The sequence below is a fragment of the Antechinus flavipes genome, chromosome 2 (genome assembly GCF_016432865.1).
Source record: "Antechinus flavipes isolate AdamAnt ecotype Samford, QLD, Australia chromosome 2, AdamAnt_v2, whole genome shotgun sequence".
Classification (NCBI taxonomy): Eukaryota; Metazoa; Chordata; class Mammalia; order Dasyuromorphia; family Dasyuridae; genus Antechinus; species Antechinus flavipes.
The window spans coordinates 403,563,809-403,582,082 of NC_067399.1; the positions used below are offsets into that span (position 1 = coordinate 403,563,809).

At 33.7% G+C, this 18,274-nt stretch overlaps 1 protein-coding gene across 2 annotated transcripts; it reads left to right on the top strand.

Annotated features, from left to right (window-relative positions):
• Positions 1–34: 34 nt before the first annotated feature.
• MFAP3 (microfibril associated protein 3) lies at positions 35–17,471 on the top strand. Of its 2 annotated transcripts, XM_051978759.1 has the most exons (4): positions 35–130; positions 7,921–8,411; positions 13,574–14,304; positions 16,739–17,471. In XM_051978759.1, exons 2-4 carry the CDS (start codon positions 8,117–8,119, stop codon positions 16,781–16,783), a joined length of 1,071 nt encoding a protein of 356 aa, XP_051834719.1. In that variant the 5' UTR covers positions 35–130; positions 7,921–8,116; the 3' UTR covers positions 16,784–17,471. The 2 variants fall into 2 exon arrangements, with proteins under 2 accessions (XP_051834719.1, XP_051834718.1); XM_051978758.1 differs by having other exon boundaries at positions 13,574–17,471.
• Positions 17,472–18,274: the final 803 nt, after the last annotated feature.

An 18,274-nucleotide genomic window follows, 5' to 3' on the forward strand; every position in this document is an offset into this window, starting at 1 on the left:
GAGAGGGAATGCCTCCGCTCCCACCTCGACTTCCGTCAACCCCGCCTTTCTTCTAAAAAAGTGCTTCCGAGGGCACAGCTGCCGAGTCGGCTGCCGGAAGGAACGTTTGTCGCCTGTCCCCGGACAGCAGGTCTGTGTTTCTGTTGGGAAGCTGGAAGCGGGGCGTGGGGGGGGGGAAGGGTAGGTCAGTTAAAGCCGGTGAGATAACGGCCGCAGGAGCTCGCGATCAGAGATGTGGGAGAATAGATGCTGAGACAGGAAGCGGAGAACCAGTCCTTCGTCCCCCTGTGTCCCCTCTATCTATCTGCCTGGGGTTCTCTTTGGTCCTCTTTGGTCGGCCCCAAGTTCCCTTTGGGGAGGGGGGGGGGAGGCGGAGAGGGGGGAGAGGTTATTTATGTATAGCTAAAATGTAACCTGTGTGGGAAGGGACTTTACTCTGTCTTGGTATCTTGTACTTGATAGGTTTATAAGAAAGATTGTATGAATGGAATGAAGATGTATCTTCTCAGGGCCTCATACTGTGCTTTGCACGTAATAAGCATTCAATAAATATTTGCTGTATTATTATTTCAAGAATGTATCTAAGTTACCTTCAAACTATCTTAATGATAGAATGATTTCTTTGTAAAAATGGAAGTGACCTTAGAGATCCAGGGCCAGACATGGATCCTTTTGATATTCTGGTATATAAACCCCTATTCAGAATGTTTGGGGGGTTTTGTTTGTTTTGGTATTTTTTTTAATGCATACACTATGAATAATTATAAAATAAATTATATTGAAATACAGTTTTAAAAATATTTTTAAAACAACATTCATAGAACCCAATCTTAATGCTGTATCTACTACAGTTCTTTAATTTTTTCTAAATGAAATCAGCAACCAGAATCATGGTGATGGGTATTAGTGACAGAGTTGGAAGTAAAATCCAGATCTAGTCGTCCATTTCCAACATCGTCCTGTGTTATTTTACAAACAATATTTTGAAAATTAGTCAAAAGTCACCCACATAGTAGTTGATCTTTTTTCCAGTGTAAGATGAGGAAATTTTGGAATGGCAACTTTCTCACCTCAGACTTGATCAGATCAGAATTTGGAGAACTTGCTTAGAAAAACCTCAAAAGTGGTCATTGTAAGCTAATTACCATCATAAATGTTAAAAGGATCACATTTTGAAAATATGAAGGAGCTATCATAAAGGCAACACACAACTTACTGATCCCCAGGACCATTCTGTGGAATAGTTAAGCTATCATACACTAATTTTTTAAATGGTAAAACTAGGACTCAGGAACGTGAAATACTTACCCAACTAGGTAGAATATGAATATTAGTTTTTTTTTTTTTTTTTTTTTAATTTTACTGAGGAAATAGTGCTTCAGAAAGATGAGAACCTTGTCTAAGGTCACTTTTTTAAAACAAGTACAGAGGGAGAAGGGGAAAATTAAACCAAGGTCTTCTGATTTAAAATCCAGATCTCTATTTTTTTTTTTCAAAGCAGCATCTGAAAGCCTCCAAAGTGTAAATCATGAGGGTGAAATTAGGTGTTTTTTGGAAGCATTTTTTGTGGCCAATTAAGTCATTTCTCTGTGACCCCCCTTTGGGGTTTTCTTGGTAAAGAAATTGGAGTAGTTTGCCAAATTTTTTTTTCCATTTCATTTTGTGGGTGAGGAAACAGGCAAATAGGGTTAAGTGATTTGCCCAGGGTATCAAAAAACACATGTCTATGAGTTTGGATTTGAGTTCAGCACCTCCTGATTCCTGGGGCCCACACTGTCCGTTGTACCATCTATAGCATAACAGTTCTCTTGTACAAACTTGCCTGAGCTAGTCAATCAGTAAGCATTTATTAAAAACCTAAGAGTTAGATACCATACTAAGCCACTAGGGATATAAAGGAAGGTAAGACAGTCCCTGTTCTCAAGGAGTTCACAGTCTAATAGGGGAAGCAATAGATAAACAACTGAATAAAATATAAACAAATTAGAAATCAACAGAGGAAAGTCACTAGAAGAAGATGGGAAAAAAACTTACTATAGAACTTAGGATTTCAACAGACACCTGAAGCCAGGATGTAGAGATGAGAAGGAAAAGCAATCTAAACATGAGAACCAGCCTGTGAAAATGCGCAGAGCTGTGGAATGAAGTTTTCAACAAAGTGGACCAGTGTCACTGGATTGTTAAAAGTGTGTGTGTGGGGGGGGGGGGGGGGGGGGGGGGAGGGAAGGGGGAAAGTAGGGGAGGGGCATAAAGTATTAAGAAAGCTGGAGAAGTGGAGGAGGCAGGTTATGAAGAACTTTAAATTCCAAAAAAAGGGAAGATTTATATTTGATCCTAGAGGAACTCTGGAGTTTGAGTAGAAGAGGGTGATGGAGTGCAATGTGATCAGATCTGTACTTTACTAAAATCAGTTTGACAGCTAAGTGGAGGATGAACTGGAGTGGGCAGAGATTTGAGGCAGGCAGATCAACCAGTAGGCTTTTAACAGTAGTCCAGGCCTAAGGTAACAAGGGCCCTGCACACCACGATGGATACAGTGTGAGAGGGAAAAGGGGAGCCTATGGGAGAGATGTTAAAAAGATAAAATTGACTAGACACAACAGATTGGATAAAGGGTGAGGTAGGTTGGGGGTGGGGTGGAGTAGAGATAAGAGATATGAAAGAAAAAGGAATTGAGAATAACATCTAAGTTAAAAGCCTTGTGATTGGGAGAATGACAAGACCCTCAGGCAGTAATAGGAAAATGAGGGGGAGATTTTAAGGAAAGATAAGTTCAGTTTTAAATATGTTAAGTTTAAGATGTCTAGATTTCAGCTTGAGATATTCAGTAAGCAAGTTGAAAATGCTAGCCCTGGAAGTTAGGGAAAAGGTTAGGGTTGGATAAGTAGATTTCAGAATCATCAATATAAAGATGACAATTGAATCTATGGGAGCTGGTGAGATCATGAAGTGAGAGATAGTATAGAGGAAAAAGATCTCAAGATAAGAATTCTGTGGTATTTGTGTTAGCTGTTATAATAACCAGGAAAGATAATTAAGCAATGATCAGACAGGAAGATATAATGTAGTATCTCAGAAATCTAGAGAAAAGAGAATATAAAGGAAAAAGTGATCAACAGTATCAAAAGACTGTCACAGAAAAGTCAAGAAGGAAGAAGATTGAGAAAAGGCTGGGAAAAAAAAAAGGCTGAAAAGAAATTAGATTTGACAGGAGATTTCTGTTAACTTTGGAGAGAGTTGTTCCAGTTGAATAATGAAATCGAAAGCCAGACTATAGGAAGTTGAAGTGAGAAGAAAGGAGATGGAGTCACCTCTTATTGTCCACAGCCTTCTCAAGGAGGTTAGCCACAAAAGACAAGAGAAATGTGAAGTGATAGCTAGCAGGGATGGATGGATACAGTGGTTTTTTTTAGAGACATGGACATGTTTGCATCCAGTAGATGAGGAGAGGTTGGAATTAAGTGAAAACCTGTAACTAATACATTCCTAAGTATTTAGAATTTTGAAAAAATATCTTCTTGGCAATTGTAAATTTTTCTGGAATCATATCTGCAAACATCAGTTTTCCTAATCCAGTTGTGTTTACTAAGCCACTGGAACAGAAATTAGTCATAGTACTTCCTTGTTTTTCATTTTCCAGAAAGGAATTTTTTTTTTAAGTTGGCAAAAAAAGGAATAAGAATCTATGCAGAATGATATCTTTTCAGTCAGTTATAACTTAATCAAAATTGTTCTGCAGTTAAAATGTTTTATATTTGATTATATTATATTTAGTAAATATATTTAATTCCATCATGCCTGAAAGAAAAAATTATTAATCAGTGGAATACTTATTTTACTTCTATTAACATAGAGCAGATTAGGTAAAATATTTTCAGAATAACCTGGCATATCAGACTTAAGTTTAGCTTAGTTACTTTTAACTTTTTACAAACTGACTGTTTTGACTTTCTTTTTGAAACCAGATTATTAAAAAAAAAAAAAAGAAAGAAACCAGATTATTATGAAAACTATGCCTTAAGCATTTTTATAAACGTGTGTAATATCTGTAAAGCCTTCAACTTAAAAATTGTTTTTCAAAAGTTTATAAGTCACAGAGAAAATAAATTTATTTTGTGGAACTCTTAAAAAGAGAATTAGAATCATTGAGTAGATGTTATAGGGAGGCAGATTTTCAAATTTTGTGAAAAATTTGCAACTCTCAATGAGTTGTCCAACACTATAAGTTGGCTGCCAATTTAGAAAATGGGATCCCTGTCTCTAAAAATATGCAAGAAGAAGAAGGGTGAAAAATTGTTAGAGATATAATAGAGAGAAGCGGCTCATGAATCAGACATGAGGTTAAGCTTGGCTTTATTAAGTAGTCATTAAAACTATTGGTGATTTTCGATCCAAACTATACTACAGATGGATAAAATAATTTTTGTAATGGATTGTTCTTCACTCTGAAGCTTCAAACTAATGCCTCTCGGGGACCAAGGTAGCAGAGGTAGAGGGGAAGAACCGAAGGTAACGAGAAGAATTTTATTTTAACTTTATAGATTTTAGGAAATAAGAATCTTTTTATATGCCAGTAATAATTTGCAAAAATAATTTAACAAATAATAATTTGCAAAATAATTTAACAATTAGATAGCCCTTCAGGTTCCTTCTAATTCTCAAATTTTATGATTAATGTTGATTGATGAGAATTCAAAATAAGCTTGTTTTTGATACTTTTGCAGTGGAATTTTCTCCATTTTTCATTGCAGATATAGCTATTTCTGCTGTTTGTTAGGTTAAATAGACTTTCTTGAAATAATGGGGAAACTAACCAGATTTATAACAATTTATGTGAGAAAATTGGTTTTTCAATTCTAAGCAGCAAATGTTAAGAGCACCCACATTCTTCCAGTCACTCAGGATCACAACCCCAGCATCATCCTCAATTCCTCATTTTGACCCTACGTATCTATTCTGTTGCTCTATATTGTTTCTGCCTTCACGATAACTCTGCTATACATCTCCTTTTCCACTTAGCCATCATTTTGGTACAGCCCCTTATCACCTCACTCATGAATTATTGCAATGATCTTCAGGGAGATAATGTTTCATTTTTTCCTCTCTTCCAAACCATCTTCTACTCTGCTTCTTTACTCTTACTCAATAAATTCTGGTGGCTTTCTATTAACTTAAGGATCAATTATAAAATTCTCTTGTCTTTTAAAGCTTTTCGGAGCCTCTTACTTTTTTATTCTAGTCAATATATTCTACAAGTGAGGAACAGTGACCTCCTTACAGGTCCTCATAGGGGCATTCCAAAGATTCCATGCCTTTTTCCTGACTTTTCCTCTGGAATGTTCTCACTTTTCTAATCCCTCAAGTTCAGCTCAGCTTCCACGTTGTGCAGTAAGCCCACTAGAACCTTCCCTCTTACCTTCCACTTTTCACTTTTTTTTTATGATATCTTATAAATATTGTCTACCTCATTAGAATTCAAGCTTCTTGAGGGCAGAAACTGTGTTTTTATTTTTCATTATATTCTCAGTGTTTTGTTGTATTAAGCATGTAAGAAATGCTTATCAATGAGCTCATTTCTTAGGTTCATTGGTTATGCTGTTTTAAAATTTTATAACTGGCCTAAAATAGACTTCTATTAGGAAAAGAGGAATGAATTTATCTAAATTAACTGCAAGATATAGAAGGAAATACAAACATAGTATATCTGAAGTCTTTTCCTGTTCTAATGCTCTATGGTTATATTTAAGTACCTACTATATGCAATAAACACACAACGTACAAAGACTCATAAAACATGCTCCACCTCCACTACCACTCCTGCTGCCTTGGAGCTTAAAAATCCAGTAGAAAGAAAAAGACAATCATATATAGAAGCAGAAAATTATAAAAGAAATAGAAATAGAAGAGGAAATACATAGAAATGTACAAGTAAGAGAACTTTGAACTTCAATCCAAGAAAAGTGGAGAAATATATCTACTCGGGGATTAAGAGGATGAGTTGAGAACAAAACGCTCCCATTCTCCATTTTAATTAGCAAATAGCATTATTGAATTAGGACAACCAATGAGACCTCTTTTAAGTAGATAAAAAGTGCAAGCACTATATGTATGCAATCAGTTATTTACATATATAGGACATTTGCAAGAGAAATTTTGGAAAACATTTGGCCTCCCTCTCCCTCCCCTCGCCCCAATACTCCATCACAGCTAAGGCTAAGAAAAGTGAAATGACATACAAGAAGTAAAAGAGCCAGGATCGTAATCCTCTCATTCTTTGTTTAGTATCTTCCATAGTACTATATTGCTTCACCATTTACCATCTCATTACAGTCAAACTCTTGAAAATGCCACTTAATATAATAATATAAATGTACTCCAAAGCACTTTTTTTCCCATTGAATTCTAGGTTATGGTTATCTGGAGATGACAGACATTTTCCTTCCTAAGGCTCTGGTTTTCTCTCTTTCATATTTTTAGCTCAAGCTTCCTACCCAGTTCCCAGTCCCCAAAGGGCAAAGAAGTTGGGGAGGACAACACTTAAAAGGAAAGAAGAGGTTCTCCTGAGATAGGAAAATATGATTGTAAATTTGAGCCTAGAATTTGATATTTCTCTGTTGAGAATGTTTTAAATATATTCATTCCTGATTAAAGGGGAAATTAAAAATATTGTCTATGCTCCTAAAATTTTTATGAAGAAAAGAATATAACTTCAGAAAATAGTGACTACTTGCATATGTTTTGTATGCAATTTTCTTCCTAAGTCAAAGGAGGCAATCTGAACTACTGTACTATTTATCCTTAATATATATGTGTATATTTAATGATTCATTGCTTCTCATTGCTATTGTTATGAAAAATAGTTCTGTTTACTTTGTATTAATACAACTACAGATTGCAAAAGTATAGATTCAAATAAAATATTGTTATGCTAAATATTTTATCTGCCATTTGGCTTTTGTCACAGTGAAATAAAATTAATTATTTTTTACTAGAAATTTTATTTTTACTAGGAAGGGACCTTAAAGATTTAATTTAACTTACTTGATGAAACTGACCAAAAGTCACAAAGCAGGCAGAGTCAGCACTATGAATTTTAGAAACAACTTTAGATCAGAAAAGGACTTTAAAAAACACATTAAAACCCTCTCATTTTGCAGATGAAGAAATTGAGACCCAGAGAGAATTTGTACACTGTCATACAGATAGTGGAAAAACCAGATTTATAATCCAACTTTTCTGATAGCAGTGATCTTCTTACTATCCCATGCTGTCTTTCTATAGTGACATTTTCCTTCCTCCTTTGCATCTTCTTATACTACCAAATGTTTGGGTCACCTGTAAGTATTCCATATTTATTACTATTTCTAAAACTTTTATAATTGTCATGTTATTGTATCTTTATTGATTCCCTGGTACCTACTGAATATAAAGTCAAGACTCTTAATCTTTGTATTCAAAGATCTATAAAATAACTCTACAATATGACTCTAGCCTACATATTTAGCTTTACCTCAAACTATTTCCTTTTATATAACACATTTCATGTTCCACTATACCATTGCTCTTGCTTATCAATATCCCTACACAATGCCCTCATATTCCCCCCTCTTCTCTTCTACCCAATGTCTTATCTCATAACTTCATAGCTATATTTAATATCCATTTCAAATACATTTGTTCTGTAAGCTTTCCCTTCTCCAGCCAGAAATAACCTCTCACCTGATCTTACAATGTTTTATATTCTCACACCCTTGGCATTTTTTTTTTAATTTATCTGGGTACATATCACCCCTATACAATCATCTCTTTAAGGTTGGTGGCTTATCTCTATATTTGTCACTGTTTATTATTGTAGGTATTTACTATTTGTTAAATGATTAATACATCTGAGTCTTCTAAAATTTGATTTTTTTTTTCTAGGTTAATTCTTGGTCATCTCTGTTAAACTTGAAGATTTCAAACTTGGGATTTGGGATGCATCTTTTCCCCAGGAAATTGATCATGTCAAGGAATAGATGACATCCTCTGATGACAATACATATGCTCCAATTTCTTATTCAACTTTTTGATTAAGGCTCCATATTCAATGAAAAGCAAAAGTTCTTTCTAATTTCTCATGAAGCCATACTATTGTTTGTTCATTTTGCTGGTGAATGCCATCATCCCTACTGCACTTTTCCTGGATGATGTAGAATTCAATGAAACAATAGCAGTAGAAACAAATCATACTACTTACAATGTCTCCTTTCACCCAACCTTTGAAATCTCTTCTAATTCCCACACAAATGGTGATTTCATCATAGCCAAAGAGGGATCCAGTATTTTGATTGAATGTCTTCTCACCACCAGCCATTATGAAGACATTCTTTGGTATAATTCCAAAGGGCTGTTGCTTGATCAAGAAGGAGGAGGTAAGTAGGCTAAACTTTAATTTGTTTTACTCTATTCACCTTCAGGTTCCTATTTTGAAATAGTATATGGAGAGAAGGTATAGTTAAAGCCTAAAATAATTGAAACAGTTATGAAATTTTGAAAAGCAGAAATATGAAGAACAGGGATACAAGGTATACATTCTCTTCATCCTAGCAAAAGTATGCAAGTCCAATAATAATCTTTATGGAAGACTTTTTATTTCTAGACATGCTTCCTTCTGGGCAAAGTCTCTTTAGTAAGTCACAGATTGAGTAGCAGAAATAATAGTAAAAATTATTTTTTCCTGTTCATAGGCTTCTTGTTGCCTTAGAATTGGCAGCCTGAGTGTTAGTAACCCCAAGAATATCCTGGAGAAAGAAGCACTTGTACTCAAGTTTATAGTGATTCACTGTAGACTAGCATGGGATTCAGAGGTACCTGACCCTTAGATAAAATAATTATGAACCTGGTACTGGAAGGTATACTCCTGTATGATTTTTAGGAGCTATACAATAAGCTGCTGAAGCATATACTTGAATACAGTTTGCATTTCCTCTTTAAATTCCACAAATGTACCTCATATAAGATACATTTGTCTAAAAGAAAGCCATTATAATAATTTGAAATGAAGCAAAAGCTAGGGAGTAAAAATTATGTTTTATACTAAAAAAGAAACATTGAAATGGACTGCCTATGGAGATTATTTAACTGGCTTTCCTTGAGAGTTTTAAGATAATTCATCTGTGTGGAGGGACTTACCCACCTGGAGAGGCAGGAAGGTGACCAAGAAGAGCTAGATTTATCTTTAAGCTACCCTAAGAGTCTATAATATTCTTGCAAACTTGATTTACATATATATATATATATATATATATATATATATATATATATGTATGTGTGTGTGTTGTGTGTATAATGTGTGTTGTGTGTACACACAGACACACAAGAAAACAAAAGACATATCTAAATTTGAATTGTTCTTGAGGAGACTGAACCAATATAATAGAAATGACATTGCTACCTAAATTAATTTATTTATTCCTTATTATTCCAAAGAACTACCAAATAATTACTTTTATAGAACTAGAAAAAATAAAATTCAACTTCAGGAGTAACAAAAGGACAAGAATATCAAGAGGATCAGTAAAAAAAAAAGTTAAAGTGATCTAACAATATCAGATATCAAACTGTTACAAAGTGGTAAACATCAAAATAGTTTGGTACTAGATAAGAAATAGAATAGTTCAGTGAAATAGATTAGAATACATAATATACAAAAGCAAATGAACACAGTTATCTAGTGATTGATAAACCCAAAGATCCCAGCTTTGAGAGGCAATAACTCTCACTAACAAAAACTGCTGTTTAGATAAACTAGAAAGAGTTCTGACAGACATTAGTCAAAGACCAACATTTCAGGATACGCTCAAAATGGATATAGATTTATACATAATGATATCATAAGCAAATTAAGGGATAGAGGAAGAGGCTATGACCAGATAAAAAAGAGATGTTCACAAGAGGTAAAATGCATGATTTTGATTAAATATAAAGTTTTTGCACAGACAAAGCCAATGTGGCCAAAATTAGAAGTAAAGTAGGAAGTGAGGAAGAGATTTTTATAGCAAGTCTCTCTGATAAAATTCATTTCTCAAATGTTTAGAGAACTGATCTAAATTTATAAAAATGAGATACATTTCCCAATAAGTATTCAAAGGATATAAATAGCAGTTTTCACAGGAAGAAATCAAAGCTATCAATAGTCATATAAAAATGCTATCATCTAATAAAGAAATGGAAGTTTAAAAAAGCTTGAGGTACTGTCTCACATGCATTAGACTGACTGAGATGATAGAATAAAAAAATGACAAATGTTAGAGGGAACATAAGAAAATAGGGGCACTAAATCATTATTGGTGGAGCTTATGAACTAGTCCAGCCATTCTGGAGAATAATTTGGAACTGTGGCCAAAGGACTATAAAGCTGTACATACCCCTTTCATCATCAATACCATTCCTGGGTCGATAAGAAAAAAAGGAAAACATTTCATTTGTTAACAAATATTTATGGGAGAATTAAGCCAAAAAAATTTGAAGTGAAATTTTCTGTAGAACTCAATGTAAGAAAAAGGGAAAAAACTCAATGTAGGGACAGCTAGGTGGCACAGTGAAGTCAGGAAGACAGAATTTAAATCTGGTCTTGGATACTTAACACTTCCTATCTGTGACTTTGGGCAAGTCACTTAACTCTAATTGCCTCAGCAAAAAAAACTAAAACAAACAAAAACCCTCAGTGTAGACAGATAATCAAATCAGACCCTGCAAAGCTTCATTAGCCTGTTGTCCTCCATTAATACTATTATGATCACTACAAAAAACAGAATTTTTTCTGAATAACTGATTTCCACAAAGTTAGAGAAGTTTGTTCATATATAGTTGCAGTTTTGGAGTAGACCTGCCAAGTGGAAAAAGTGCTTAGGAATAAGAGTCTTTTGTTTGTTCTTACATGATCTTCAGCAAGTAATTTATCTTCTCTAAAAAAAGACCTGTATCCTCATCTCTAAAATGAACTAAGATGTTCTCTGAGATTCCTTATAATTCTAATATACTAGGACTCCTAAGTGGAGTTCAAATGTCATACTCTCCTATCTTTCCTAGGTTTGAAAACCATTGGCATTGCTCAGGATACATTTATTGACTGTGCTATGAAATTGTGTTAGTTCAAGTTTATGAATTTCAATGAGACTAGCTTAGATAGAATATCAGTCTAGTGTGAGGATCATAAATCTTTTGATATCAGAAAGTAAAGGACAGAATTTAGAATTATTAGAGAAACACTTGATAAATAGACTATTATTAATAACATGGATTCAAATCATGGAGTTCATGTATTCATACAGTACTTCCTGCAAAGCTCAAAGTTCAAAGGGTAAAAGTAGAATTTTAAAGGAATGATGATCATATTTATAACTTCATGCTCTTTGATGTGTTTTTTCCTTAAGGAAATGGAGAAAGATTTTTAAAATAAGCAGAATAAATTGTGACAAAACTAAAGACAATTCCAACAATTTTTCACTCTTTTATTTGTATCTAAAACAGCCTGTGCTTTTTAGAGATTAAGAAGTCAGGTGAGAACTATGAAAGCCAATTAGAATTATTATGGACTTTGAAAAAAGTGTAGCACAGTCGTCATACTTTGTTATTACTCAGAGTTGTAAGGGATCTTAGAGATCACAAATTTCTCCTGAAAATTCTTATAGCAATACCTCCTAGGGATGGAGAAGCCATTTTCTCCTAAGGCCACTTTGGGGATTATCAAATAGGTCTGATTGTTAGGAATTGCTAATGTATCAATCTGAAATCGCCTTTCTTGAATTTCTACCTGTTGTTAGTTTGCTATTCCAATCTCTCTCCCCCTTTCCCAGCCTCACAGTATAAATAAATACCCTCTTATAAATTCCTTCAGCCTTCAAATTGATCTTGTCCTGTTCCACCACCTTCCCACCCCACTCCCATGTTTTCTCAAGTAATCATCCTCAGTTTCTTTGCTGTATATGAAGAAGGCATGGATTTCTGTATGTATAAATCATATGTCTGTGTATTTATTAGATCTTTAGGTAAAGAATTAAAACAACTTTTATTCTACCTACAAAGCTGCTTATTCTTAGTGTCTTCTGGAGAGGCACTTGGTTTGTGTTTTAATTAATTCCTGGTGACATTGGCAAACACATGTCCAGAGAAGGCAACTATAGATAGACTATTGAGGAAATTTAAAATCATGACCAGAGGAAGGTCAGTTGAATGTGTTAAAGATATTTAGTCTGAAAAGAAAAGATTTAAGGTGGGATATGATTTCTGCTATCAGGTATTTAAAGGACTTCCAGGTGTAAGAAAGAGGTTAGATTTCTTCTTAGTCTCAAATAGTAGAGCTAAAACCAGTGCATAAGAAGTTACAGGTGGCTAGATTTCTACTCAATATAGAATTTCTTGACAATGAAAACTGACCAGAAATAAAATGGGCTTCCCCCTCACTAAAAGTCTTCAAGAGCATGATAGATATTACTTGCCTTGGAAAAGCTCTTGCTTAGGATTGTATAGATGGAATAGATAACTTCTAAAATTATCTCTAAAATCTTGTTTTAATTATATATTTACATTTTTAAAATATCATAACCTACTTTAATTTTAAAAAATCCATTTCAAAGCCTAGAAAGACTTACATGATCTGATACTGGGTGAAGTGAACTGAACCAGGAGAATATTGTACACAGTAATTGCAATATTGTGCAGTGATCAACTGTGATAGATTTGGTTTTCTTCAGCAATGCAATGATAAGACACTTCAAAAAGATCCATGACGGAAAATGCTATCTATATCCAGAGAAAGAACTATTGTGTCTGAATGCAGATCAAAGCATATTATTTTCACCTTTTTTTTGTTTATTTTTTCTTTCTTGTGGTTTTACCTTTTTCTTCTGATTCTTTTTTCACAACTGACTATGGAAATATGTTTAATCTGACTACATATGACCTGTATCAGATTGCTTATTGTCTTGGGGAGAGGGAAGGATAGGGAGAGAGAAAAAAAATGAAACTCAAAATCTTATAAAAGTGAATATTAAAAATCAACTTTACATGTAATTGGAAAAATGCAATACTATTAAGAGATATGAAAAAATTAAATTTCATCATCAAAAGTTTTCTTTAAGAAAATCACCTGTAGTCTTTACTATGTCAGTCTATTGAAAACTGAGTCATAATAGTGATAACGGCCCAAAAAAGGGCTTAGTCTCTTGATTTATCAAGTCAGATTATTTTCCTTAGTAGACAATAACAATTTTCTCAGTTTCAGAAGAATGTGAAAATAACAAATTATTCTCATGGTTGATCAATGAAGTATCTAGTAGCTACAAAAATTACTAGCCTAATGGAATCACATTGTTAGTTTGGGGTCAAATTTTCATTTGTCTTCTGCCAGGCTTCTTTTACAACCAGATTTTTGAATTCATAGATCCATGGTTTATATAACATATAGCATGGGGGGGGGGGGGGGTAAGAATATTTTCATGAACTTTTTCATTGAGATATTACTAAAAAAAATTGCTTGTTTAATTATATTTCATAATGTCATTTTTAAAAAAATTTCCTCTTGGGTTACTAGGTGGAAAATGGTTGATCTTCAAAAACTACCTGAATATCACCAGTGTAACCTTTGCTGATCGTGGGCTTTATACTTGTCTAGTCGCCTCTCCAGTCCATGCCTCTTACTCTGTCACCCTAAGAGTTATCTTTACTTCGGGAGACATGAGCATCTACTACATGATTGTTTGCCTGATTGCCTTCACAATAACTCTTATCCTGAATATTACACGTCTGTGTATGATGAGTAGCCATCTTCGAAAGACTGAGAAAGCCATCAATGAATTTTTTAGGACAGAAGGTGCAGAAAAACTTCAGAAGGCCTTTGAAATTGCTAAACGCATTCCCATCATAACTTCAGCCAAGACCCTAGAACTGGCCAAAGTTACACAGTTTAAGACCATGGAATTTGCCCGCTATATTGAGGAACTGGCGAGAAGTGTTCCTCTCCCACCTCTCATTCTTAACTGTAGGGCATTTGTTGAAGAAATGTTTGAGGCAGTGCGAGTGGATGATCCTGATGACATGGGAGAAAGAATCAAAGACAGACCAGCACTCAGCGCCCAAGATGGTATCTATGTCATCACTTCAGATATTGGGCGTAGTAATTCACCAGAAGGAGATTCAGAGGATGGTTCCCTGAATGAGCAGGGCCAGGAGATAGCAGTTCAGGTTTCTGTTCATCTTCAGTCAGAAACTCAAAGCATAGGAACAGATTCTCATAACAGCTGTCATTCTAATCCTTCTGAAGAGGTAGGATCTCCTGAACTCAACCCTAACTGCAAAAATGGGGCATCTGAAAGTTAACCTTTGATCTTTCACAGAACTTAGGGAAAGGTATCTAGGAGAACACCTGTTTCTGTCAGCAATGGCAGACAGAAATTACTGGGCTTTTTTGCAGAATGAAAATTGCCAAATTTAATGGGGGGGAAATGCAGATTTTTTTTCTTCTTTGGTATTTCTCATCTTTGGTTGATAACTCCCCAAATTTCATTCAGACCTAGACTCCTAGAATTTTAGAGCTGGAAAAGATCTTACAAACCAGTGTGGCATAGTGAAAAAGAGACTAGAAGTGAGAAGACTAAAGTTATAGTCATTGCTTTTCAATTGATTTAGTTCTGTAATAATGAACAATTACATTACCTCTCTGGGCCACAGTAAAATAAGGGAATCAAAATAGTCTCCAATCCACTTTCAGGTTCTAAAATTCCTTTAGCCATCATCTTAAGACGAGCAAAATCTTTAACGTGTCCCAATAAAACATTGTTCCCTAACTCTTTCACTATCAGTTTAGGGAAGGAAATAGGTTTTGCCTTTGTTCCTTTGTTTTAGTATCTGCCCTACTGCCTCATCAAGAAATAAGATTTAAGCAGGGAGAGGGCTTCCCAGATTATTTCATCACATGAATAGCGAAATTGCATGTCCTATATGAAGAACCATTTTTGTATATTTCTTAATAAACAAGATAAAATATACAAATAAAATGGGACAGTTTTAATCTATGAAAAATTGTTCCTATTTGAAAGATATATTTATCTTTTAGGTCACCAGGTTATCATTTAGTGCATTGAAGTAGTAGTAATTTACAAAACGGTTCATTCACAAAGATAATTTCACCTAAGAAATATTTTCTTTGATATTTTATTTTAACATATACAATATCCAACTGCTTTTCTCTGTGTAAATCATAAGATGTAAAGATTTTTAAATAATGTTTTCAGACTTGCCCTTTTTTTAGATACTCTGAGCTTTGGGAAAAGATTATGTGGTACAAATCCCATTCCAGAAAATACACCATAGAGTATCTATCCTTAGTCATTTAAATATGGCAATGAAGATTGTCTTTCCATGTCTTATCCCCTTACTCTCACTCCTTCCCACCACAACCTTGCTCTTATTTGAATTTGGAGACAAGGCTGTGTAAATAACCAATTAGAAGAAATTCAAAAGTTTTCTAAGGAGTCATAAATCTTTGACAAAAGAGATAATAAAGTCTATGTTATGTTTACTTGATATTTTGAAGTCAGTTATTTCATTGATGTGTGTATATATATATGTATATATATATATATCTTCTATCAGCTCATAGTTTCTATGGCCAAAGAAAACCAGCCTTTTGATGATAAGCCTCTCTTAAATTTCCTGGGCTTACTGAATGATCGATACATAATTTGTCATTGGTCCCTTTCAGCTGAGTACAATCTGCTATGGGGCTACCAGGCATGGTTTTAAAAAGATCCAGGCTCACCTCCATGACAAGGTAAAGCCATAGCATTAGGATTTTAGTGGAAACCAGTTGTATTACTATATAAAAATAAAATACCAATTGGTCTTGGAATTATCTAAAGCATGAATTTTTTTGTGTGGAATTTGTGGCTCAGCTATATATATGAACCATTCAGATTGCAATTCTTGTTTGAGATTGGTGTTATTATCTCTCATAAACATGCTACAGATTAATTTCTTTCAATTCCTGAAAGTATAATGCCGTATAATTTTAAGAACTTGGCAACTAAAACACCATTTAGTACCTCACATTTCTCTCATTTGGCTTCCAGTTATTGAAACATACTTGGAAATAATGGCTCCTAAGGGGAACTTTTAGAGAAGATTGGATTAGGATTTAATTTGAATTCGGAAGAAGGAGGACGGAAAATGCAATGAATAACCTGATAAAATGCATCATTCCTTTAGTTTCGGTTGATCAGATCCATGTACCAATTGCATCTAAGGATTAAAAAGAAATGATGCATCTATTTCTGAGCCAATGAAAATTTAGTAAAAGGTTGGGTATTCTTAATTGAGATTTCTACAAGTATTTTTCCCATAGATTTTGCCATGGAGCAAAGGGTTTTGCTTTTGAATATCTGTAAGTTTCTGAACACTTCTGTTTTGCCACTAATAACCTAAAGTTAGAAGTTTTTTTTTTTTTTTTAATCTTTTTGTTTAGGTGCCCTTTTACACACAGTTTTATGTTCTAAATGCTGGTTTTGACCTAAGAAGATGCAGCTTGATCAGAAAATATATCATTTTCTGGAACACAACTGCCATGCTACAGAAAATAGCTTTATATTAGAATATTTTGACAGTAGAAATTGAAGTGTTTAAGAGTGCTCATATAAGGTCTTGTAATGATTAATGTCCAACAAAATGATACTCCAATTTGGTGTATTTTATTTCTGTATAGTTTCAGACTAAAACATACAACATGATGGATAGCCAAGAAATATGAGAATATTTTGAAAGTATATAAGAGTAACATCATTTTGAAGAAATTGGGGCTGTATAATTGTGAACAACCTAGAATTACAAAGTAAGTTACTTTAAGTATTTCAACAGAGTTATTTCATACATCCTTCTTTTAATCTTCCCCCCTTCTAGCTTTATTAATTGATTCCATGAATATACATTGCACAAAATTATGAGGAACTTGGATTCATATCTCCAGCTCAAATTCAAATCATTGCCAGCTATGTTGCATCTCAGGCAGATAAGGTTTTATTTTGGAATTTTCCAATATTATATTGAGGTTCAATCATCACATTACGTATATCAAGTATTTGATCTGGCAAGTGCTATGCAAATTAACTTATATTGTTTAGCACATGTTTTCAGGAAGAAGAAACCATGGTTATTATTATTATTCATATTTATTATTCATATATTGTCGGGTTTTAACTTTTTTGTAAAATTCTCAACTTTCTGAACAAGAGCTACAGTTTTTGGACAATCACTGTGGTGTATTTATCTTTTTAGCCTGACTTGATTTTTTAAATAATATAAAAATGCTGTTATATAATATTTCTAAAATAGTTTCATCATGGGCATTTGTAATTTTTTAATTGTATTGTGATTTATGAACAACCAAAATGTTCTCTATCAATGGCAAGCATACAAAATAAATTTTATTTAAAAATTAAGCATTTGCTCTTTTTATTAAAATCAGAAAATATATCATTGTCTTTCAAGAAAATATTTGCTCAGTTTGTTTACTGTTCAATTTGTGACATTGGGCTTTTTGTTGTATTGTTACAACAAAAATGTTGCTTTTACAAATTTTGTCATGTTTCAGTCTCCTAGTCTTAGGAAGCTTGCTCATTTGTGTCTTACCTGCCTAGATAAAGAATTACATTTAATTAATTGGTTATTACCAAGTAATAAGTCTCAATACATACAAATAAACAATATGAAGCTGAGCCCCAAATGAGTTCCAAACTATTTTTTAATTTATTTCTTCTGTATCCCCTTCTAACCTCCAATCAATGTACTTGTTTTGTTTGGGCTTTTTGTATATGTATTATAATTGCCTTTAAACGTATGTCATTGTTCATATATTGCTGTTTTTCATCTTTCTATATTTTTAAAAATTATTCATAGTAATTTTTTTATTCGATTTCTTTGATTTATCACAATCAGCAAACCATTCCCTAGGCTTTGGACATATTTTATTTTTTTTACTATTACAAATTATCCAACTGGGCATATTTTTATGCAGATAAGCACTTTTTATGTTTTAATAATATCTTTAGAAATACACATAGTCCCAGTGGGATTTCTGAATCAGACGATTTGTTCAATTTCATAACTATTTTTCAAAAAGCATGCATATTTCTAGAGTACCACTGACAGTACAACAGAATCCTCTTCTCCCTAGGACCCTGGCAACATTATACTTGTTTTTGCCAATTTGATTGGCCAGTTGATACTTCAAAGTTCTAATTTT

What these genes read in the sequence shown, in the direction of transcription:
- MFAP3 (XM_051978758.1), top strand. Translation starts at nt 8,117, where the DNA reads ATGAAGCCATACTATTGTTTGTTCATTTTGCTGGTGAATGCCATCATC. An exon ending in GCTTGATCAAGAAGGAGGAG is followed by an intron (nt 8,412 to 13,573) that starts GTAAGTAGGCTA and finishes TTGGGTTACTAG; the next exon opens with GTGGAAAATGGTTGATCTTC.